This window comes from Xyrauchen texanus, chromosome 39, assembly GCF_025860055.1.
Source record: "Xyrauchen texanus isolate HMW12.3.18 chromosome 39, RBS_HiC_50CHRs, whole genome shotgun sequence".
NCBI lineage: Eukaryota > Metazoa > Chordata > Actinopteri > Cypriniformes > Catostomidae > Xyrauchen > Xyrauchen texanus.
The window spans coordinates 34605378-34630855 of record NC_068314.1 but is presented as its reverse complement, the minus strand read 5'-3'; the positions used below and the strand labels follow the sequence as shown (position 1 = coordinate 34630855).

The following is a 25478-nucleotide window of genomic DNA, read 5'->3' as shown; positions in this document are numbered from 1 at the left end:
TCAGTGATGGTTCTCAACACTCCGCTGGGGAGGTTATCCGGAACCCGTTGAGGGGCCATGCATGAAGGGCCCACAGATCGGGGCGGGGATGAAGAATCATTCCGTTGGCCCGCCTGAGGAGGTCCAGCCTCAACGGAATCGGCCATGGGGCAGATTGCATCATCTGCATCAGTTCTGGAAAACACGTCTGGTTCTTCCAGAGTGGGGCTACCAGGAGCACTGCACATTTCACCTCCCTGATCCGACTGATGACCTGAGGTAGCATCGCGATCGGGGGAAAAGCATACAAGGGGCGGCTCGGCCAGACTTGGGCGAGCGCGTCCGTGCTCTTTGAGAAGAAAAGAGGGCAGTGCGCATTTTCCCTGGAGGCGAAGAGGTCGACCTCTGCTTCGCCCAAGGTTTGCCATAACCACTGGACCGTCAGGGGTTCTCCTGGGAGAACCTTGTCTCTGGATAGCATGTCCGCTCCCTGGTTCAGGATGCCTGGCACATGCGCTGCTCTCAGCGAGCGCAGGTTGTGCTGTGACCATAAGATGAGCTCCCTGGCCATAGAGTGCAGGGAGCTCGACCTGAGTCCACCCTGGCGATTTATATATGACACTACCGTCATGTTGTCCGTTCGGACCAGGACGTGTTCGTTTTTCAGGTACGGAAGCAGGGCTCTGAGAGCCAAGGCGACCGCTTTCATTTCCAGACAGTTCGTAGGCGCTTTTCCGGGTTTGTCCAAAAACCGGAGACAGGCCTGCCCTCGTAAAGGGCCCCCCATCCTATTTTGGAGGCATCTGTCGTGATCATTTTTCTCTGCGTGTTCACGCCCAGACTCACGCCGGTTTGATACCAGTCAACGGCCTTCCAGGGCGTCAGGGCTTTTATACAGCCGTGATTCGCTCTGATTAAAAAGTGGCCCGAGCGCCACGCATGAGTGGGGACACGGCTCTTGAGCCAGCGTTGGAGAGGACGCATGTGCAACAATCCTAGCTGGAGTACAGCTGATGCCGAGGCCATGAGACCGAGCATCCTTTGAAATCGTTTGATGGGGGCGTGCGCGCCCACTCTGAATGATGTTGCAAGGCACCGAATAGTGAGCGTGCGCTCTGATGAGAGGTGCGCCGTCATCTGCACTGAGACTAGCACTATTCCAAGAAAAGAGATATTCTGGCTGGGGGATAGCACGCTCTTTGCAAAATTGATTCTCAGACCCAGACATTCTAGATGACTGATAATCCAAGATCTGTGCGTCATTAACTGACTCTCTGATTGTGCTAGGATTAGCCAATCGTCGAGGTAATTCAGTATTCGCACTCCCCGCTGTCTCAGGGGGGAAAGTGCTGCGTCCATACATTTCGTGAATGTACGAGGGGCCAATGATAGGCCGAATGGTAGTACTGTGTACTGGTATGACTGTCCCTCGAAAGCGAATCTCAGAAATGGCCTGTGATGATGCGCTATCGGAATGTGAAAGTAAGCGTCTTTCAAATCCACTGATAGAAACCAATCCCCGGGGCGAACTTGCGCGAGGATATGTTTGGTCGTTAACATTCTGAACGAGCGAATCATTAAAGCTTTGTTCAGATGTCTGAGATCTAGGATGGGGCGGAGGCCACCGTCCTTTATCGGGACGAGAAAGTAGCGGCTGTAAAAACCCGCCTCGCTCTTCTCTATCAGTTTGAGCACCTCGGTGCGTAGAACATGTGAAACATCTTTCCTCACTTTCGTCTTGACCACCGCTGAAAAGCGGGGTGGTCTGTGAACGAATTGAAGCGAGTAACCGTGTCTTATTATGTTCAAAACCCATTTCGGCATGTCGGGGATTTTTTTCCCCGGCTTTTGCTCGCACAGATATGGGCTGAATGCTGGCTGGGGGCGTGTCGCAGTGACGTATGGACCCTGCCGGCGAATTGCCTTGTGCTAACACTGAGCTTACAGCTCTCAGAGGCGTGGGAGCGCGCTGAGCAGCTTTGTTGAGTGCCGAGTGCAGGGGTGCGTGTGAGATTACAGGCATGCACGCTATCTCCGTAATTCTCGCAGCATGAGCTGGAGAAATGTTTGAAACTGTATAGACAGTGTTTACGGGTGGGGGTGCATACAATGTGATAGGCACCCGTGCCACTTTCATAAAGCTTCCCGTTCTTAGCGGGGAGTTTCTTGGCTCGCGCGCCGCATCTGTGATGCTCGCGGCATGGGCCAGAGAACTGTTTGAAACTGTATGGGCAGCTAAAAAAAAAGCCTCCCGCTCGCGGCGGGGGGTTTTTGGGCATGCATACAGTGTTTGTGTGTAGGGGTGCATGCATGACAATAGGCACACGATCTACATTTATGGGGCGTCCAGCTTGAGCTGGGGAAGTATTCGGCACTGTTTGGACAGTATTGATATGTGGGAATGCGCACTTTAGTGTGGACACGTGACCCCTTAGTGACACAGGCAGAAAATGACTCTTTTTGTGATTTCTGCGTGTTGCCGTTAAAACGGCGTTTGATTGCAGGTGACTGGCCCACTGACTGCTGTACAGACATTTCCAGCCGCTTGTAAGGGGACTGGGTAATGTTTTACACGTTTTGGAGAGAGTGGTCCGGCTTTTGCGAGACACGCACTCTCTCTCTTTCTTCCTATGGCTAGGAAGGCTTACGAGGCTCCGGGTTCAGCACGATCTTGGCCTGAGGTCCCCATCGTTCAGGCAGCTGCTTTCGGTTAGCGGAACGCGAGCGGCGTCGAGCGTCCGTTTCAGGTCTGGGCTGGGAGACGGGAGGCGCCGCCCTGGCTCGCTGCTGCAGCTGAGGCGGTCTCTGGTGGCTCTGTGACGAGCTGGAGCGCTTAGGCAGGAAGTGACGCATAGCCTGTGAATTCTTCTGGGCTTCAGTGAAGCGTTCAGCGAACTCTTTTACCGCCGGTCCGAACAGGCCGCTTGGGGCGATAGGCACGTCGAGGAATGGCGCCTTATCTGCGTCCTTCATTTCTGTTAGCGTCAGCCACAGATGGCACTCAAGGACAGACAGGTTAGCCATGGCCCAGCCGATGGATTGGGCAGTGGCCTTTGTGGCTCGCAGGGCTACATCAGTGGCGCTGCGCAGGTCCTTGAAAGCCTCAGGTTCAGGTCCAGATTCGTCCATGGTGTGGAGAAGTTTGGCCTGATAGACCTGCAGAACAGCCATGGAATGAAGCGCTGATGCAGCTTGGCCGGCGGCGGCATATGCGCGACCGGCGAGAGCTGAGGTAGATCTGCAGGGCTTCGAGGGATGAGAAGCTTTGACTTTCCATCCAGCGGTGGAGGGTGGGCACATTTGGTTGGCCATAGCCTCCTTGAGGGGCGGGGTTCCCTCGTAGCCTCTTTCTCTCGCGCCGTCCACCGAGGAGAGCGAGGAAGAGAAAGAAGGCTTCAGGTGAGCAGAGTGCGGGGCTTTCCACGACTTTGTGAGTTCGTCGTGAACTTCCGGGAAGAAAGGGGAGGGTCTCTGTCGAGGGGCCTGCCGGCGCCCTTGCAGGAACCACTCGTCTAGCCGGCTGCGGGCGGGTTCTTCCGGAGAAGACCAGTCGAGCCCGAGGTCTTCCACAGCTTTGGACAGTATGCGGACGATTTCTGAGTCCATGCTGGTGCCCCTGCTCGTGTCCGCTAGTGTCGACGACGCGGGGTCGAAGGCCGAGCCCGGCCAGTCGTCGGATGCAGCGTCAATGGAAAGGCTGTCATCCTTTTCACCGTCGTCCCCTGACGCGCCGAACGAGACGAGACGAGACCCAGCGCTCCAGAGGGGTGCTGGTCTCCCTGCGTGAATAGAACTGGCGGCAGGGAGTCCTCGGGTGGTGGTGAAGCACGCGGAGACTGGCCCGGCGTGACGTCACTGAAGTCCGCGTGCTCTGGCGGCCTCCGTGAGCGGCGCTTTTTCTTGCGTGGCTCGAACAGAGGGGATGGCAGCATGGTGGTAGCAGGCTCGTTCGCGGCGAAGGCGGCAAAGCGAGCACGCAGCTCGGTGAGGCCCAGGGAGTCACATTCGGGGCATCCGCCTCGAGTGAGAGCAGCTTCTGCGTGGTCAGGTCCCAGGCAGCGAGCGCAGATAATGTGACGGTCCCCGTCAGGAAGAGGGCCTCTGCACGAGGCGCAGGTCGAAGGCATTTTAAACAACGCCTCGAATTTGCTCTTTACTAAGGACAAAAAAGCGTCGCAGAGGCGAACACTTGAAAAGTTATTGCTTAGTAAAGGATATTAGGTGATGCGCGCCGGATGGCGTAGCAGAAGGCTTTGAAGGCGGCTGAAGGCGCCAGCGTCCTCGTAGCAGTCCTGCTGTAGGCTTGTCGACGGCGGGCGAAAAGACTCCAATAATCCAGAGGATCCAGCGAAGAGAAGGTCTTTGCTGAAGGAGATTAAATCTAAAGAACTCTCATGACGGGGCGCCTAAGATATAGCCTTAGCCACGCCAATCTTGGCGGGCTCTGAGCACGCGGCGTGAAGCGCACTCATTGGTCGCGCGTTCAGAGTCGCCCCGTCATTAGTTCGAGCAAGTTGCCGCAGCACAGCCAATGACCGAGCTGCCTCGCTCATTGCTGTCTGCTGTGCAGCTGCAAGCGTTTTACATAAAGACTTCAATATTTCTCGAGAAACGGAGTTTTCCCATAGCGTAAGCTACTTACGCAATAGGAAAGACCTCTCGAGAGGGAACCTGTTGAGGGGGAGCACAAACTGTTTTCAAGGGAACACGAAACTTAATGAGAGGGAACAAACGGTTTTTGAGGGAATGCAAAACTTTTTGCAAGGGAATATAAAACCTATTGAGTGGGAGCGCAAACTGTTTTCGGGGAAACACAAAACTATTGCAAGGGAACACAAAACTTCTTGTGAGGGTTTGCAAAATGATGTGAGGGAACGCAAAACCTATTGTGAGCACACAACTTTGCAATGGAACGTAAAACTTTTTGTAATGCAAAACCTATTAATGGTTTTCCAGTGGTGATTAATAACTATATCTACTATTTTCTTGTGTTTTCATTGGCAGTGAAAGAGGAGACATCAGAAGGTTTGTCCGTAGCGAGGGGTACGAGACGATTCAACAGAGATTCAGCTTCCTACACCGCCGCTCTGTCACAGAAACTACACAGAACAGAAGCCGTACCCTCAGAAGGTACGACCCGTTCGGCTATTCCGAGTAGAATATGTTTTTATTCCTGTCTGTGAGTGAATGATACAAATAGACTGTTTATGGCACACTTGCTGCAGCAGGTTCAGGCCGGTTGTGATTGGTTCAGTCGAAACAGAATGGAAGATGTGGCTTCCTTCGGGTGAAAGAGGCGTGTATTCTCTCATTAACAACCCTGCTACTGCACTTAATAAAACTCTAATGCAGACAGACTCCTTATTAAATCACCCATGTTGTTAACTAATTAAGTGTCTGATTTTTTTCAGAGGGTGATAATGAATATGTCACTTCAGGTTATTTTTACACCGGTGTGGGCGTTGCATCACGATTATAATTTGGCACGTGGGCGTCACAAAGTGAAGATAGAAATGTTTAATAATAAGAGTAGTGTTGCCATCATTATAGAATTACATTTCAGGTGTTATCACATTAATGAGAGGAAGATTATAGAAGATTAGAGGTCCAATCAGAGGCATGTTCCTACATGTTATATCAGATTTATATTCATGCAGAACATAGGACTCCTGTTCTACAGTTTATTTTGGTGTGGTTTTATGTGTTGGTTTAATACTGAATGTGTGTGTGGACTTTTTGTCTTGGGTATGCAAGCTTGTTATTCAGATAAGACTGCTATAAACCTCCTGCTAGTTGTCTCACTTTTTACTCTAGTGAATATTTCGCAGGGTCGGTTCATTTTTGAAAATCAATTTCTTCACTGACACATACCTTTAAGTCTTGGCTACATAAAGCTTTGAAAATGTTCACACTTTTTGCCCAGGAAAAGATAGAGTCACTATCGAAGTTGCCACTTAATCAGTACAGTAGATTTATTTGGGAGGTGGCGAGGGCACGTGTCACCACCATAACAACCACCAAAACAAAATCTACTCCTCTTAAAATCTGCATAAATAGCCTATTTAAAAAAAGTCAATCAGTTATGAAGCACAAAACTATTAATTATACAACAAATATAAATTTTAGACATTACATTTTAAATCACAGTTGACAACCTGCCCTTATAAAATCGTTACAGCATGCCCCAACCTGACTTTCATGAAAGCATGAATGTATGCCAAGGTGGTTTGATTATGTTCGCTTTTTGACACTTTGAAACTTATCCTTACAGAGATATAGCCATTGTGACAAATTGCCCCGGCCCCCGCTGCGTTTATGCAACTTCAGACTTTCCTGTGCTTTATGTTGTTTTACTTACCAAACCATTGCAATTACTAATAAAAATTGTGACCTTAAGGAGGAACTTAAAACCCTTACATTTACTCTTTGCAACAGACACTGTGGTACATGCTGAAAATGGTGCCATCACAGACAAGCAGTTCTCAGAGGAGACGATGGATTCTACCTCTAATTCTGTCGCCCCACGACCCTCTGCGCTACGGAGCACGTCTGAATACCACAACCCAGCCGGGAGCAGTCAGCACTACCCCGCTCACCCTCCACCACTCCGCAGATTCAGCTTCAACCCCTCTGAGCTGGGCTCCCGCACGCACGAACAGACGAGTGGAAGGTAGGCTATGTAAGAAATCTTTGTTTTAACACCTTCACATACGCTATTACTAACCATTTCAGATGCTTGTATATGAGCACTTTAGATAACTAACTTTCATTAGTAATCTAAATATGTCAAAGCTAATATGTGAAAGTTTTTTTAGATTTTTTTAGTCTCAGCTTAATAAACACATCCATTTGTTGGTTAATTTCCCTGCAAAGTGTAAAAAACATTGCTCTGTTTTTTTAGCATTCCAACCAGCCTGACTCAGCAACACCGAGCTCCTTAACATGGACACAAGAAAGTTGTTTATCGCGAGAAAGCTGCTTAAGACATGAGTTTGTGTTTACATGCACTGCCTTAGTGGTTTACTCTTCAAGTTTTTTCGTGTTCTGGATCGGCTCGCACCTGGTCGACCATGTTGCCTTTGTGAATATTCTCTTCTGACCGCGAGCGGATACAAATGCGTTTCATGCATGCCCACTGCAACTTCTTTGTGATACACTTCTATGATACAGTCAATGGCCGGCAAATGCGTTGACGATGCGCAGACGATGGCCGTGTCCGCGAGTCAAGAAAGCCTGGCCACACGGACTGGATTATGATGAAATTGACGTCACGAATACTATAGGCGGAGCGATCCGCAACGCAGACGTGCAAAGTATACTTTGATGTAGATAAGTAACATGGCATCTGGGGAAGACCATTTTTTGTTGCTTTGCTTCCACATGTCCCCACATTTGCTGCTGTTTTTGCTTTCTTAACTTTCCATCCCATTCCATTGCACTGCAGTCATGGAGTTTCCTTCTTATGTCAAATTCCGGGATTCCCCCGGCACATTTGAGCACATACTCACTCTTTAAAAACCTATAAGAACGCCGTTCATGCATTTGCATGGCTACGCAAGCTGCATTCTGTAGCAGAAATCTAGGTTTGTTAAGCCGCTCTCTCTAAATCCCTCTTAAACGGCATTCTTGTTTACATTACATTTACATTTATGCATTTGGTAGATGCTTTTATCCAAAGCGACTTACAGTGCACTTATTACAGGGACAATCCCCCCGGAGCAACCTGGAGTTAAGTGCCTTGCTCAAGGACACAATGGTGGTGGGGATCGAACCAGCAACGCTCTAATTAACAGTTATGTGCTTTAGCCCAATATGCCACCACCACTTCACATACATGACATTCTGCAAAAACTCTGGAATAAGTCTTTTAAGTGCATGAAAATGGGGTCATTTGCTCAAGCTGGGAAAGCATAATTTGGTGACACTAGTGTCACAGAAATTACACACTCTAGTTTAAAAATGAAATGTGTGTATTTCTGCAGCATTGCACCAGATTGAATGGTAAAAATTATTGTTTTCAGATATATTCCTCCAACATCTGCCATTGATTGATAAAACAAATAGTCCTTCCCCCAAAACTCATAAGCTGAGCCAGCTTATTTAAATGCACATTTAAATTGTTAGAAACAGGGACAACATTACAATTTGGTTTGTTCCAAGAAGAAACAGTATTTTTTCGTTCCTGTTCCGCTGCCTCCTTTCCAAATTGTAACTGGTTCGAACAAAATAAAAGAATGGTTAATTTTTTTTACTGGAACTGATATACAAGTTATAGTGTTCCCCGATCACACAAGAGACACAAGGCACCTGTTTTGGAAAAACAAGCTTAAAATAAGGGACATTTCCCAACCAAAATATTGGGTGATTTTTATTTTTGTTTTCCCATGTGGGGAAATTATCAGCATTGAAATCATAACAAGCATAGCATACAGTAGCCTATATAAAGTAATGTGTTTTCAATAAATGTATTCTTAATATTAAAAATATCCCCAAAAATATTTCAAATATTAATTTGGCCACCTAAATCTCTCTCTCCTGCATTTGGACTAAATGTCACCTTTTGCGGGCCGAATTATTTTGATTCTTTTAACATTGGTTTTTAAACAAGCGATGTCCTTCAGAATCAAAGCACTTGCTTCTGTCCTACTAAAAACAGAGAAAACATTTTCGGAACGAAATTACCACAATTTAGATTTAGAATTTGGCTTCCATTTACAGGCACGTTTTGCCAAAAATGTCATCCATTTTCGAGGACCGTACGGGTTCGGGTGGACCCGTGAAGACCTCTACCAGGGACTAAAATCGGTTAAAAAAACTAATTTTCCATATTTTAAACGGTCAGCCGGGTCCGGGTCGGGTCCCATTCTTGTACTTCGGGCCCCGGGTCTGTTAAACATCTGCAGTGACGCGATGACTTTAACAGTTGACGATTGGCTCTTTTATTTAGAAGGCGGGACTTATTCCGCCATATCGGTGTTTGACAGATGACGTAAACCAAAGTATATTATTGGCGTCGGTGCGATTTTTGAGATATTGTGGTTGGAGTTTGTTCGCTTTGTATATCTATAATCTATGGTCAGACACGTCTCAAAGAGCACAGATGTAAGCAAATTAGGGATGCTAACGTCAGCGGCTGTGGCACTGAATGAGCAACCGTTGTTATAGTTCAAAAGGGCAAACAGTGGAAGTTATTGTATTATGCGAGATACAAATTGCCCCATTGACTTCCATTGTAAGTGCCTCACTGTAACCTCCATTTTTGCTTATTTTTTAAAGAAAAGGAGGGACAAGTTGAAATTATTTTTGTGGTAATAAACATTAAGCCACAAATGCTGTTGATTGATTTCAACTTGTATTGAATGAAGGTTAATACCTCATTATAGCTATCATAAAGTTTCACTATTTTATACAATCTGAAATTTTTGGTAATTTATAGGGTTTGAGTTTTATTGTCCCCAATGTTTTAGTGTTGGTTGTCATTACACTGTGATTCAGTTATAAAAGCAGACCGAAAATAATTCTGTGATCGCTGCTTCTGTGATGTGGGAGTTTTGTTTTATTTTCCACCTTATAGAGTCCAAAGACAGTCAATGAGTGAATGAACCTCCTAGACCAGCGCTCCCATTCAGTGATACCTAATGCGCACATGTATATTTTGGGACATTAAACATCAGTTGATGCAGGCAGAGAATAGGACGAACCAAGACTTAATTACTGTAATTATGAAACATGCAGTGCTTCTTTACTGTGCAATTCCTCATAGACACTGCAGCATTCAGAAGGTTTTTGGCATCTAGGATGTCCTACTTTTAGTCTTGGTTTTGGAATAGCATTTCCAGTGTGATAAATTTACTGGAAAGAGCAACAGATGTGATTTGTATAATATTTATTCGTTCATTAATGAATTGGACTACCAAAAGATAGTACCCTTTCACACATATTTGGCTTAGGAATTCAAAACAATGCAAAAATGACCATCTCAGTCCTCATTATACTTCTTATTGCACAACTTCTTGCCAATTAAATAAGTAAAAGGACTGAAACATCAATTTGAGTTTATATTATTTTATTAGCTTACATTTAAAGATAAGAGTGATACCATTTTGGAGCTCGACCTGCAGCTATATCCTTCTCGTATATCATCCAAATGAATCCAAATCTGCCTAATCTTCCTAGAGCTCCATAACGTTTACCTGTGTTACCTATTTATTGAAGAACATCCTTGACTTTCAGTTTATATTTAATTATTCTTTGTTAGTTTGGTGCTGCATTGATATCACTCGTGTATCTTATGTAGTGTGTTGTTGTATCATCCAGCTGCTAGCTCAACCACTGGTCCAGATCATCAGGTCGTGGAGAGGGATATATCCAGATCGTCCAGTAAGAGTCCGTCATCTTGGAATATAGAGGAAGTGATGCAGTTTGTGCATGATGCCGATCCTCAGGCGCTGGGCCCGCATGCAGAGCTCTTCAGGAAACACGTGAGATCGATTTTTCGATTCAATCTCTTCTTAACACAAGCCGTTTGAATGCTAGTTTCCATTGAAAGTTTACATCTATGATGATTTCCTTCTCAATATTTTGTGATTGATGTTTCCTCAGGAGATTGACGGCAAAGCCTTGATGCTTTTAAGGAGTGACATGATTATGAAGTACATGGGGCTGAAACTAGGCCCTGCCCTCAAGCTCTGCCATCACATTGAGAGACTCAAACAAGTGAAATAGTAGTTGGAACTCCACCAGGGGGAAACACAGCAAAAACGCTGGTTACTCCATTTTTGAGTTGATACCAGAGACTTTACTGGAGATACATGGATATTTATTACTAGTGCTGCGGGTCGAGGGTCCAACGTGCTTACACACTTTACGTGTAGTCCTGTATTCCCATTGGTCGATACAGTGAAAAAGCTGACCTGATCTTTATTGTAGCCAAAACAACTTTTAACATTGTGAGATCTGATGGACTCTAAATTTGCTTGGACATTGTGTACAAGATTTAGGCATGATCACTGACTCTCTTCTAGAAGTCATCTCTGATACAAGTACAGTGTAAAACTGCAGCTACAGACCTCAGTACCTCAACTCATCGGCAGGCTCTACGAAGTTCTGCGTTGACAGACAATGGTGGAAAGCAGAATCCAAAGGATTACACTGTGTTGTTTATATATTGTCTTACATGCACAGACAACATCACAAATTATGGGAATACATTTGAATAGAGGTTTTTTGGAAATTAACTACAAATTGTTTTGGTGCCGTTCAATTAAATTTCATCATTCACCATTTGGCATAGTTCATTCATTTGATTCATTGGGTTGATTTAAAATCAAAGGTCATCTTTTTTTCTGTGGTGTCTATATTAGATTTGAAATTCATAATCATATTCGTATCAAAATGCCCTGCTGTTCCATAACATTCAACAAAATAATACAAATGTTCTTTTTAAGTGCTATAAACCAACAGCGGTTTTGTTATGGTCTATAATAGGCACCTATTTTAAAAGCACAAACCTGTTTCTGACTCTTGAAAATTACCTTTGCTGTTTAGCTCTCAAGATGAAAATTACTCAGGACACATGTGTACTTCATTTTCATTTATTAATGTTAAAACTGATTCATTGGAGCGACCCCCAGGAACATCCAGCAGTCCCACATGTGTACTGTATGTAGTTCTTTTTATTTGTGTATCATATAAATGTGCAACTTTTTGGTTCAGTATTCTATCATTCAGTGCATTTTGTTTATTTTTCTTATGATTAGAAACTGCCTTTTTGTAAGCACATTTAGTCTGTTGTTTATTTAATTGATAATATTCACAGATTTTGTTACTGTGGAGGATGGAGTCTTTTTTGATGTATACATCCATTTTTAGCTCCTAGATACACTGTATTTGCTTTGCTCTTTTACTCAGGTTAACATATATTTTTTGTACTTATTTGAACACTTTTCTACAATTGAATAAATAATTGCATTTATAAAATTGTAATTTTCGCTGCATTTTTTTTCAATGAAATTTGTGTGCAATTTCTGCTTCTCTGTTGCATTATATGGTGTCAGGTGGCGGTAACAAACCTCAAGGGGGCGATAGTTACCTTCAAAAGTTTGTGCCATTAATCTGGATGTGTTATTATAAAAGTACTGTAAGTTGCTGTAAATATACCTACTTCAACTTGCTCATTAATTTTCTCTTTGCATTGTTCCTCCGCCATCACCGTAGTTGAATTAAAAGGGAAAACTCACCGTAGAAGCGGATAGTTCACACTAATGTCTGCTACAGCATCCCTTGTGGCAGCGTTGAGAATACAACGTGTACTTGCTTGTGTTATAAATTACTTTGACCTTTTTTTGAAATGCAACAATGCACAAAATTGAGACTGCTTAGCGAGAAGCGCCTGCGTTCACATACATGCGTAGAGTATGCTTACGTCTAAAGATGTTCTCTCATTCGTCCAGATTCAATGTAAGACATGACCAAACAAATGTGCGAACCACTGGTTTACATGATTGATTGTAATATTCTTAAATTGCTAAGTTCGAAATTATCCTAATATTTGTGCAATAGATTCCATGTATTTTGCCTTAAATTAGAATTTTTTTCTGACCTCTGTCCATAATTAAATGTTGAGAGCACTATTATTGTTTTAAGCTGAAAGCAGGGACTTTTGCAAAATGTCCTTGTAAAGTGATAAGTGTTCATAATGGTAATCTGTGATCACAAATTCATTCAACAAAGTTTCACAAACATTAAGATGCATTCTTTTTTGCAGCTAGTTGCTGGGCAGAAATTAAGCCAGATGCTTCTGCTTGGATTGAGTTTGGGTTGCCTTCTGTGACAGCTCAAGCACCTCATCCTGGGAGTCCAATGGGGTAGGGGGTAACATTTGTGGATTAGCTACCAAAATAAGAGATAGTAGGCAAGTATTCATTGGTGGTCTGACTACTTTGTTCATCGTGGAACCAGTTCTGTGGTTTTGAACAGAAGCTTTTGAATCTGGGCTCTGGGGAGTATGGATAGGGATGAGAAATGGAATTGGTAATGACACTGGAAGTGGGACCACAATGGGTTTGACTGCACTGATTGTATTTTTCAGGATGCAGCCACAGACCTGGATGACCTCACAGACACTGTGATATTAGTTTCTGTGAGGAAATGTGCATTCCTACTAGGAAATTTGTATCATTCAATAATGATAAACCATGATTTACAGGAAAACTCAGACAGCTTTGTCATGCCAATGAGAATGCTTATAGAAGTGGGGATAAAATATTGAACAACCAGGCCAGGAACACACTTACTAAGGAAATCAGATTGGCTAAAAGAAGCTATTCTGAAAAGCTGAAGAAAAAAAAAATATTCAGCCAACGATCCAGCATCTGTGTGAAAAGGCCTGAAAAGCATTTCGAAGTACAAGACACCCCCCCCTTGCTCTGTAGATAGTCAACTGATGGACTCAATGTGTTTTACTGCAGGTTGAAAAGACCAATCTCACACCCCTCACTGCTCTGATATTCACTTCACACATATACACAAACACGTCCTAGAACCCCCCTCCTTACCCTCCTGCTAAGCAATTTGCACTTATGATCTTTTCCCTGCTGCTTCAAATGCTTGACCATCATTGCTGTCCCCTAAAAACACAAAATCACAGGACTTAATGACTACAGACCTGTCACTCTCACATCTGTGGTCATGACGTCGTTTGAGAGACTGGTTTTGGCCAACCTGAAGGACATCTCTGGACCCCTGCAGGACCCCCTTCAGTTTGCTTACCGAGCAAACAGGTCTGTGGGTGATGCTGTCAATATGGGACCGCATTATATCCAGCAACACCTTGGACTTATGCAAGGATCCTATTTGTGGACTTCAGTTCAGCCTTCAATACAATCATGCCTGATCTTCTCTCAACCAAACTGACCCAGCTCTTCATGCCCACCCCAATCTGTCGATGGATCACAAGCTTTCTGACAGATTGGCAGCATCTTGTGAGACTGGGGAAACTCACACCGAGACCCTCACTATTAGCACTGGTGCTCCTCAAGGATGTGTTCTTTCTGCACTGCTCTTCTTCCTGTACATGAATGACTGCACTGCAAAGGACCCCACTATCAAGCTCCTTAAGATTGCAGACGACTCCATGGCCATCTGCCTCATTTGCGATGGTTATGAGTCTGCATACAGACGGGAGGTTGGTCTGGCTGTCTGGTGCAGTCACAACAACCTTGAGCTGAACACGCTCAAAACAGTGGAGATGATAGTGGACTTCAGGAGAAATCAAACCATCACACAATGCTGAACAGCACTATGGCAGCAGTGGAGTCATTCAGGTTCCTGTGATCTACCATGTCTCAGGACCTGAAGTGGGACACCCACATAGACTCCATTGTGAAGAAGGCTCAGCAAAGGTTGTACTTTGCCAGCTGAGGAAGTTCAACCTGCCACAGGAGCTGCTGACACAGTTCTACTCCGCCGTCATTGAGTCTTTCCTGTGTACATCTATAACTGTCTGGTTTGGTTCAGCCACTAAATCAGACAAAGAACCTACAACGGACAGTCAGGAATGCTGAGAGGATTATTGGTGCCCCCCGCCACCCTCCAAGACCTGTATGTCTCCAGAGTGAGGAAATGTGCAGGTAGAATCACTCTAGACCCCACACACCCTGCCCATGCCCTCTTTGAACTGTTGCTCTCTGGCAGGTGCTACAGAGCACTGAGCGCCAGGACATCTAGGCACAAGAACAGTTTTTACCCTTAGGCTATTTTCCTCTTGAACAATTAAACTGCCTCAGGACTCCCCCATAGAGCAATAATGTAAATACATATCTCATTTACATGTAAATTCACTCATATTTAATTAAATAATGGTACATACCCCTACCTTGCACATAAACCACCACTTGCACATGTACATAGGCCAATCTGTTATATGGCCTATTATGTGTATGTCTATTTATACTCTTACCTTGTTTTATATTCTGTATCTCACTGTAATGTTCTGTGTGCATTTGCTTGTTTCTCCTATCACCAAAAAAAAATTCCTTGTGTATGTGAGAACACTTGGCAATAAAGCTCATTCTGATTCTGAAATTCACAATTGCATGCTAAAAATTTGCAATTCGTAATTGCAATTTTTTTTACCATGCTATTGCGATTATAGCCTGCACATGCAACTATTCATTTCAATTTAGACTTAAAACAATCTCTCTCTCAATTTTATTTCTCACAAAATCCCACTTAGTTGAGATGACAAGAAATGGTTGTAATTACGAAAAAAATAAATAAAACATTTAGAGATATAATTAAGTTGTAATTGCGTGATAAAACTTTATTTCTCACAATTTGAGTTTGTCACGCAACTGCAAGACTATATCATGCAATTGTACTTTAGATCTTGCAATTGCGATAAATAATGAGTGGTTGAGTGGTCATGGCGTAGTGGTCTAAAGCACTGAACTGCTAAGCAGTAGGTTGTATGTTCGATCCCCACAGCCACCACCATTGTGTCCTTGAGTAAAGCACTTAACTCCAGGTTGCTCCGGGGGGATTGTCCCTGTAATAAGTGGTGTAAGTCTCTTTGGATAAAAGCGTCTGCCAAATGCATAAATGTAAATGTAGATATAAAGTTGAATAACCTCTTGTATTTTTTTTATAAAAAACCTCCATTTTGAACATGTCTGTATGGGCTTGTGGTCAAAATTTAAAGGCTGAGCATTCAACCATGTGCGAGACCAACCAGCATGCTGAAAAACGAAAGATAGGCTTCCCTAGTCTCAGAATTACACCTCTTACCACATTTTTAACATCAAAAAAAATCTACGGATGCTGCTTTTGTTTAAAAGGTGATCTGAAGGACAATAACAAAGCAATTTTCTTCACGCAGATTTTTTTTCTCTCAGTATAATGACTCATATTGACTCACCATTTACATGCGTAACAGGAGCTAGCTGGTATGTAATAGCTGTGCGGTATGTGTAAACCTCACTCCCCTAGCCTCAAGAGGCACACTAGTGTCTGATGCTAGAGGCTATAGTCTTTGCCTCCTCAATAGTGTGCCTGCCTCCCATGCTGGAAACACCGTTACACAAGGATGACTGTTAATCTATTTAAAATAAGAAATCCCTTTACAATGAGATGCTGTTATGCATGTACATAAACTTAGAAATATCCTAGACTCTTACAGACTAGAGTTCTATGGATAGCATTTGCAGCTAAAGCTAAATTACTCTGAACCACCCTGATCCACATTGATTCAACTCCTCATTTTTTGTCTCTAGTGAACAGTGTACAGTTTCCATGCTGGAAACCCTCTCGGCCTCTCCTCTCCTTAAATGGAATCTGAGGAGGTTAAGCCCAAGATCCATATGGCACCGTATAAAGGAAATCTGCAGTACTGTAGTGGCAGAAGAGCTCGGAGTACATTTGCCTCTGGAGAACATATGTAAAAATATTCACACACAGGCAAAATAATGTACCAAAATAAGTGGGCTCCATGAATCCAGTATAATGCTCTAAAAAACAAACAAACAGGGATTTTGAGCAGGAAAGGCGACTGATACACTAACCAATGGCCGACTGATTAAACTTCAGAGACAGAACCTTACATACACATTAAAGTAAATAAATAAAATCCAATTGGAATCAGCATTTCCACACACGGCAGAAAATCTTTCTTATCAAGAATATTTTATGATTTTTTTCCTCTAAGAGACAGAGGTTGTTTCAAACATCTTATGACCTCTCAGTAGTTACGATCCTTTTTGTTATTATAATCTATGGGGGAGATCATACTCAACACTTATTACATATATATGATGCATTACTGTTATAAAAAATAATGCAATTCTGTCTCTTCTGATAATCTATATTTTACCATGACATTATGTCCTGTTTTAAAAATCAGTTCAGCAGATGCAAATGGAGCCACATAAATGCAAATATTGGAAAGGGTGTCCATATAACTTAAAACCATATAATAAAACAGTGTTTGAGAAACATCAAATCAGCAGATTTAGGATGTCCCTAGGCAGTGAATACTGAGAAATGTAATCCAGATTAGCACTAATATTATTGACTAACATTGACCAGAAGTGTTAAATTGCAGTGAACAAATCCACATGATTGCAAACTGTTGTGCAAGTCTTTAAACCTCTGTGCAATGGGAATTAATGCTATCATAATGAAAATTTTCCTTTATTTTCAATAGAAAATGGGTGTTTCCCTGTAGACTATAATGTCACATTCTACATTACATTTAAGTACGTTACTGACAATTACAAACTTTTACACTTTAAAATGCTCCCAAAATGACAATTTTCATATATGTAATACAGATTTTCCCAAATGCACACATACTGTACCTGACACATGCACTTTATGAAGTCCTACATATAATGTAAGTTGAAAACCATGTTCTTCGCTTCATGTTTGCCCATGTGCTTTAGAATCAAAATGTCACAAACGAATAGAGTAGTTATGTACATACAGTATACAGCTATCAGCCACAACATTAAAACCACCTGCCTAATATTGTGTAGGTACCCCTCGTGCCACCAAACCAGTGCCAACCCACATCTCAGAACAGCATTCAGACATGATATTCTTCTCAGCACAATTGTACAGAGTGGTTATCTGAGTTAGACTTCGTCAATTCGAACCAGTCTGGCCATTCTCTGTTGATGTCTCTCATCAACAAGACATTTCTGTCCACAGACCTGCCACTCGCTGGATCTTTTTAGTTTTTGGCACCATTCGGAGTAAATTCTAGAGACTACTGTGTGTGAAAATCCCAGAAATACTCAAAACAGCCCGTTTGACACCAACAATCATGCCACGATCCAAATAATTGAGATCAAAATTTTCCCCCATTCTGATGGTTAATGTGAACATTAACTGAAGCTCCTGACCAGTATCTGCATGATTTTATGCACTGCACTGCTGCCACCTGATTGGCTGATTAGATAATCGCATGGATGATTGTTGGTGCCAGATGAGCTGGTTTGAGTATTTCTGTAACTGCTGATCTCCTGGGATATTCACACACAACAGTCTCTAGAATTTATGCTATTTTTAGATGTTTTGGTGGCACGAGGTGGACCAACACAATATTAGGCAGGAGGTTTTAATGTTTTGGCTGATCGGTGTATGCTCACACATATGAACTATATTCTGATATTTGGCCATATATCAATTTCTGTATGGGTGTGATGGAATCGTTACCTAAAAGTGATCCCGTTGTCAAACCAAAGTGGATTAAACTACTATTTGGAATTTAATAGTCTCCATGTGTCAGGTTAAATGACACATTGAAACTCAATGATGTTTTGGGGTGAAAATGCTCCACAGATGTTTTAAGACCTTAATTATGTTATTATTATTATTATTATATTATATAGATAAGTGCAGGAGATTGCATAAAATTTAAGTGTGCCTTTTTTTTCTTCTTTTAAAATGAGATAGAGAAAGGTATATTGTGGATATGTTTGTGGATGAACAGATACAGTAAATTCCACTCTTTGTGCCATAATGGCTTCCATACAGTTCTCCAGCCTCAGTCAAGCCCACATCCAGTACAACCAAAAAACATTTTACCCGAACCACTGGGATAAATAGCTCATTTGTGGTCCCAAACAAATTTGCACTAAAGTGAAACACATGATATGATTGTAGTATTTTCATACTAAGCGAAAGACGCACTTTTAGACACTTTCTTAAGAGGAATAAAATGCCAGAGGACATTGTAAATACTTTGAAGTAAGAATGACAGGCTCTTTAAATTTCTATATGGTCATTTACGTTCACACGAAGGTGACATATGTCTGATGATGTATGACAACTGTATTTATCTCACACAGTTCAAGCAAATAATAATTTTGTTGAGAGAATTACAACTAAAAGAATGAAACTTCATATAATGACCGTTCTGCATTTACTCTCAGTTTAATAATTATCGATGCATTTAGATCCAATAAGAAAACATTAACCTTCAAGTTTAAATATTGATAAGGTCTTCTATGAGCATGTAAACCTTTCAGTTTTAAAGTTCTTTCAAACAATGAGACATTTCTACAAGATGTAACTGAACTAATGCGAATGCTTGATGTGAACAACATGGAAAAATGCATCAAATAATCTCTAGACGAGTTAAATAGATAAAAGTTAAATAAAGAGATTAAAATATATTATTAAGATATAGGACTATATATAAAAAGCTATTTTTACTCAACTAACACAATTTATATAAAAAACCATGAACTCTAGACAGAAACACTCTTACTTTGTGTTGTTTCCAACACCAGTTTAGATACTTTCAACATTGGTGTTGTCAAATGTTATTTTAATAGGCTTCAGTATAGTTTTTAAGTTCACAACTTGACAGAAAAGCACAGTCTTGCAGTCTGGTTGCTGCAGATATGTGACCTAGCAGCTTGATCTCAGTGAATTAAACTTTAGAACTGCCCCTTCTGCTGTTGTCCAGCTGAACATTATTGATTTGATTTCAAGTATCCCTGTTAAACATGACAAATGAAATTTAAAAATATGCCAACTGATTGTCATGATTTATTCCATAGTAGAGTGTTTAACAAAGCCAGTGGTGCACACAGCTTTTAATGTTTCTTTAATTACATTAAGGATCTAGGAGTGTTATATAGGAACAAGGACTTTGTCAGAAGTGATGGTGGTCTATTGCATCATGCCTTCTTTGGCCTCCTGGCTCTGAAAGACCCATTGTTCCATATTTATCCTCAAATACTGCCATGACCTTCTAAAACACTGAGCGCTAACCTCTGGGGCCAGAAGGTCTACCTCTGACTAACGGCCTCAGGTCATATCTGTCTGGCGCTTAATCACTTATCAATGGCTCCTGTCTAATCTCTTATGGAGGGTTCTGAAAAGCCTCACGCATCATGAGGGTTTTGTTTTCTTTGTTTCTGTGACATCTCACTAAGTTAGTGACAGATGGATACAAATATGTAGCTGAGAGTTTTTAATGGTAAATTCAAAAACAGTTCTTTGACTATACTTTAGCTGAAATCTGTCTGTGTTTACTGAAATTCGAAACACGACTCCCAGAGGCCAAAGCGGTAAGTGTTGTTGGGTGCATGGGCACGTGTGAGCTCCATATTCAGGGTAAACAGGGCCGGACTGGCAATCTGGCATACTGGGCATTTTCCGGGTGGGCCGACACACTTTGGGGGCGATAATGGGTGGACTGGCCAGCGGGAGAACCGAGCGAGCCGGTGGTGCGTCCGCGAAACGTGCCGAATGGGCCGCGATAGGCAAAAATGAGCCACCGTGTTATGCAGAACGAACCACAAAACGGCACCTCGATATGCAGAAAAGGACAGCGAGTTGCATGGCCAGTTGCCATGTAAAATCCTGGGCCGATTTCTCTTCCCAGTCCAGCCCTGGGGTGAAATGTCCACAGAGGGGCACCAAAAGCTGTACAGACTGTAATACAGTGAAGAGGAATGCTTCAAGTCCAAACCCCAAACCTAAACCTAACCATCAGGAGTTAAAATGTAATGAATATATAAAAATTCTACCTCCGAAATGCACTTGTCACTGATTATGCAAATGCAATAACTTCCTTGTCTCAAGGCAGTATTTGAAACTGTGTCCAAAATCATTCAGTCATTCACTATTTCCTATATAGCTAACGACAGTGAATGCACTATATCTCAGCAGTGAGTGAACAAAATGAGTGAGTGAATTCAGATGCTGACGTTTACACCGAGAGCTCTGGGGCTGTCGCAGAAACAACGTCACATATGAACGTTTAAAATATTGGGCCTTACTTGTTATTCTTATTAAATAATATATGAATACAATAAATCTTCATTCTGTTTGCCATTTTTAATATATATGTTAATATAAAGAGTAAACACATTTTAACAAATGTGCATTATTGTATTTATTTGTTATACTTAGTATATTTTAACTACAAGCTGGGTAGCATTTCTGGGTGCATTGTGCCCTCATCCGACCAAATTATCATAAACCGAATATTTAAATCATCCACAGAATTATTATTAACATTGTGTTTAGCTCTCCTGAGTTAAAATAATATCACCTCCGTGAGTTATTTAGTAAATAAAGAATTCTTCAGCTTAATGGCAAAATTCTGTATAAAATATAAATAAAGAGTGCATTTTAAAATGTATCTGTATGTTTGTTCTCACTATATTTTGTGTTATTTTAATAAAGTAATAATATGTCAAAAAGTTATTTAATACATTCAGCATTAAGTAAAACATTGCAGGAGTGAAGGAAGCAGTAAACTGGTGCCTCTTTCTCGCTGCTTGTTCTCCCAGCTCCTACGTTTTCTCCCGTGGGGTATTATGGGCAATTAATCGTTGTTGAGTGTACATCTAATGCACACTTGAAATTAGAGTGCATTGTGGGTAAGAATGAGTGAACAAAAGTAAGGAACGAGTGGCACACTGGGAATTCAAACACTCCTTCAAAATAGTAAACGCCTAAAATAGTGCACTACATAGTGGATAGGGGGCAGTTTCAGACACAGCGCTACGCCGCTTATAGAGCGTGCATTCCATCGCCCCACAGAGGAAAGCAAGAACACTAGAGCTGATGCACTTGTCAGTGAGTCAGCATAATGTGGATGATTCAAGGTTATTGGAACAATACTTCAAGGGGCGTCCCAAACCGCACACTTCTACACTATTTTACGTTAGGGCTGCACGATTTAGACTGAGATGCTGCTACCGCAGATAATAATAAAAAAACGCTTCACGCAGGACGCGCCAGTTTAGTGTAAATAAAGCGTTTAGTGCACGTAAGCAAACGGAACTGAACTCCAGTGTTGCCAACTTGGCGACTTTGTCGCTAGATTTAGCGACTTTTCGGACCTCTTTAGCGACTTTTATTCAAAAAAAGTGACTAGCGACAAATCTAGCAACTTTTTGGAGAAACCTTAACTACTTCCGTAGAAGAGACTTCATGGTCTTGCTTTCCTGCCCGGACTCGGAGACACACCTCTCTCTACGTCTACTCCGTTCGGTGAGAGTGGTGAGCTGGCGAGAAGGTGGAGCAGCACAAAGTTGACCGCACGGCAGCTGACACAGACGTGAATGAGCTGCGCATGTGCAAACAGCGTAGTCAAGGACCAATCACGAATCTGTATTGTTAGCTCCCCTTTAGTTTTACATTTAAAGAGTTTAATTTGACCGTTTATTTTTATTATTTTCATGCACTTAATGACGGGAGATTTTTAGACGGTTGTTCATTCCTGTTTCTGAACTCTCTGAATTCAGACACTTAGACAACTCTGTACAATGTACTTTATTCAAAGACGTAACAAACTTGACATTTTGCTACATTTGTATATAGGGAATTAATAGGGTATTGTATGTACGGTAAGCACAGGGAAGCAAACACATGTAAAGGGCGGACACTATGCAAAATGCAAATGAGACGCGGTGACGTCATGAATATGTTAATTAGCATATGACGTCATCTAGTGACATTTAGCGACTTTTCGAGCAGGCTTTAGCTACTTTCCATTGAAACTAGTTGGCAACACTGCTGAACTCAGACTACTTCTGTTACTCATGAGGGAGTTGTGGACCAAAGAACCGCTCTGAAAACACTGGAACAATGCGCTAATTTAATATAGACTGGACAGAGCAGCTCAAATAAACTTTGAAGGGAGCAGACTATTTATTTATTTAATTAAACCTTTGCAATTTAATAATCACACAAGGTCATATCGCGGTTTCGATTTTATTTCGATTAATCGTGCAGCCCTATTCTACGTAATTTTGAAGTGTGAGTAGTGCGATTAGTATGTTTACACTGAATATGCTACAAAAATAAGTTTATTACCAGTACCCGGATGAAGCACTTTTTCAACCGTCAAAACAGAGTGTGTCCCAAACGACACACTATGCACATATAAAATGTACTAGCCTATGCACTAAGTCATGTAGTGTAGGAATTTTCAAAGTGTAGTATCATCCCAAATGGAACACTTTTTGTTGTTGTTGTTGTTGTTGTTTTTTACTATATGGAACTAATATGTTTACATTTGACGGAAGTGAATCTGATGGAAGTGACATTTCAAACTGTGTTGCCGCTAGCTTTAGCACGCTATCATGCTCAGTTCAACACCTATATCTCAATAATATAAATATTCACACAGCATGGTATTATGGTAACATGTATAACTCACTTTTGTAAGGTACTGTGTTCACAGAAATTTCGCTAGTTGTCATCTTCTGCATTATTTACAATTGTTTTGCCGGTAACTCCGCCCCTTCCACTATGTACGGCAAGCCGCGAGCGCTGAGTGCACGAAGTGTCCAACATTCCACCCTCAGTTTTGACGGTTGGAAAAGTGCATCAACCGGTTCTCGTAGTACACTTCTTTTTGTTGCATTTTCAGTGTTAACATACTACTCGCACAACTTACACTTCAAAATGACGTAAAATAGTGCAGAAATGTGCGGTTTGGGACGCACCTTTGGATACATTGTGCACTGAGCGCACGCGGCTGGCCGTACATAGTGGAAGGGGCGGAGTTACCGGTAGCAAATGACGATCAGTCAAAACAATTGTAAATAATGGAGAATATGACAACTAGCGAAATTTCTGTGAATATAACACCTTACAAAAGTGAGTTAAATGCTTTATCATCATACCATGCTGTGTGAATATATATATTATTTAGATATAAGTGTTGAACAGAGGGTGATAGTGCGCTAAAGCGTATAGTTTAGAGATAAAGATTACATTTGAATACTACTAATAATATTTAGAATATTTAGAATTCATTCAACACTGAAATAGTTATTTAGAATTCATTCAACACTGAAATAGTTATAAAAAGTATATAAAAAGTTATGCACATTAAAGTATCGCTTCGTTCCTCGTGCATCTGTATTGATAGAGCACTACACCTAGGTTCCGGAAGTATTTTTTCCATTCATTTCATAAAATCCTCCATAAAAGAGTTGTAAGCCAAGAACCAATTAACCAGCTCCTAAGGGAATCACGATATCACAAACTTTGTTTTGAGGCAAAAAAGTATTTGAAAATCAGACAAAAAGTCCAAGGTACAAGACTGTGTACTTACCATCTTTATGAGGGATTAAGCTACAATCCCATAAAGCATTGTGTTTGACGTATTCAAATTAAAAATTATGGTAATATATAAATCTACAGATTCAGGTTGTTGATTATACATTTTACATTTACTGCTACATTTTCTGATGTGTCCAAATAAATAAGTAGTTTAAGGTGTGAAGGGAGATTAAATCGATTGTGTCATTCACAGTGTGTCATGCGAGTGGGCGGTCGCTCCTGGGCTGGTTTTGTGGGCTTTGTTGGCCGCTGTTCACTGATTGGTCAAACTTTCTCTGCTGGACCAAGGGTAATGTTTTTGTTCACCAGGAATTACGCTATCAAACACAATTTCTAAACAATGAAGTTGAAAAACACAGACTAATGGTTTCAATGGAAGCATATACCATCAACGAGCAACCTCTGAGGTCATGATCGGTCTTTCTTTAAATGTTATCAGTTATAGGATTGTTTATTAAACAAAGGAAAAAAAATGATGGTATTTTTACTTCTGGAACCAGACTGTTGCACTGTATTGCATATGTCAAGTCTCTTGTGCACTGATGACTATAAAGAGCATGCTAAATTGCTACCAAATTAGACTGCATTTCAGTTTCTATGGATTCTGCCAGAGAAGACAGCTGCCCTTGTAGGCAACTCAGTAGGTTTGGATCAGATCCACACTGGCCCCAACAAGTTGGCTATTTGGAGGTTTTGGACAATTTAGTCACTCTTGAAAATGTCTGAATGCCACCGAATTAGATAAAAAATAACAAAGCAAGTGGCAACTGCACACAAATGATGCAATACGTTTTTATAACTGTTTAAAGAAGTTTTTAACTACTTTAATAATAATTTTAATGGATGCATGACTTTAGTTTCATGCGTTGTTCATCACTTTTCTCTATGGACATGTTCCATCAACGTTTAACAACAAGTGTCCAAATACTTTCAGGGTCATTTTATGTTATTAAACATCTTTAATAACGACATAAAATATAACGCAATATGAGTTTTTGAGAGAGAAAGAAATAAAATCTCAGATCCCACCAGTATAAAGGTCTACTAGACTGCCATCTGGTGGATAAAATGATTAACACATTGACTTTCATTTTTTATTTTTTATTTTACTGGGGTCAGGAAAGGGGAACCCCAAGGGGGTGATATGGGGTCCTTGAAATAATTTTCAATATATAAATAGATACAAGTTTACAGTATTTGAAATTATTTGCATTTCATTTTAAACCAATGAAATTAATCAAAATTATTTCATTCTATTGGCAGACATATTTTGAAACCATAAGAAATAAAAACAAATCTGCATACAATTTTTATATATATATATATATATATATATATATATATATATATATATATATATATATATACTATAATCATATTTAGGAGTCATTTGCATCAAAAAG

At 41.5% G+C, this 25478-nt stretch overlaps 1 protein-coding gene across 1 annotated transcript in view; it reads left to right on the top strand.

The window, feature by feature from the left end:
- LOC127632764 (polycomb protein SCMH1-like) overlaps positions 1-11914 on the top strand; it is a 36905-nt gene extending 24991 nt beyond the window's left edge. Inside the window, 5 exon segments of the mRNA XM_052111523.1 lie at positions 4984-5109; positions 6415-6623; positions 6625-6658; positions 10297-10460; positions 10582-11914. Of these exon segments, the coding sequence (XP_051967483.1) occupies positions 4984-5109; positions 6415-6623; positions 6625-6658; positions 10297-10460; positions 10582-10704 (656 nt within the window). The 3' untranslated portion in view covers positions 10705-11914.
- Positions 11915-25478: the final 13564 nt, after the last annotated feature.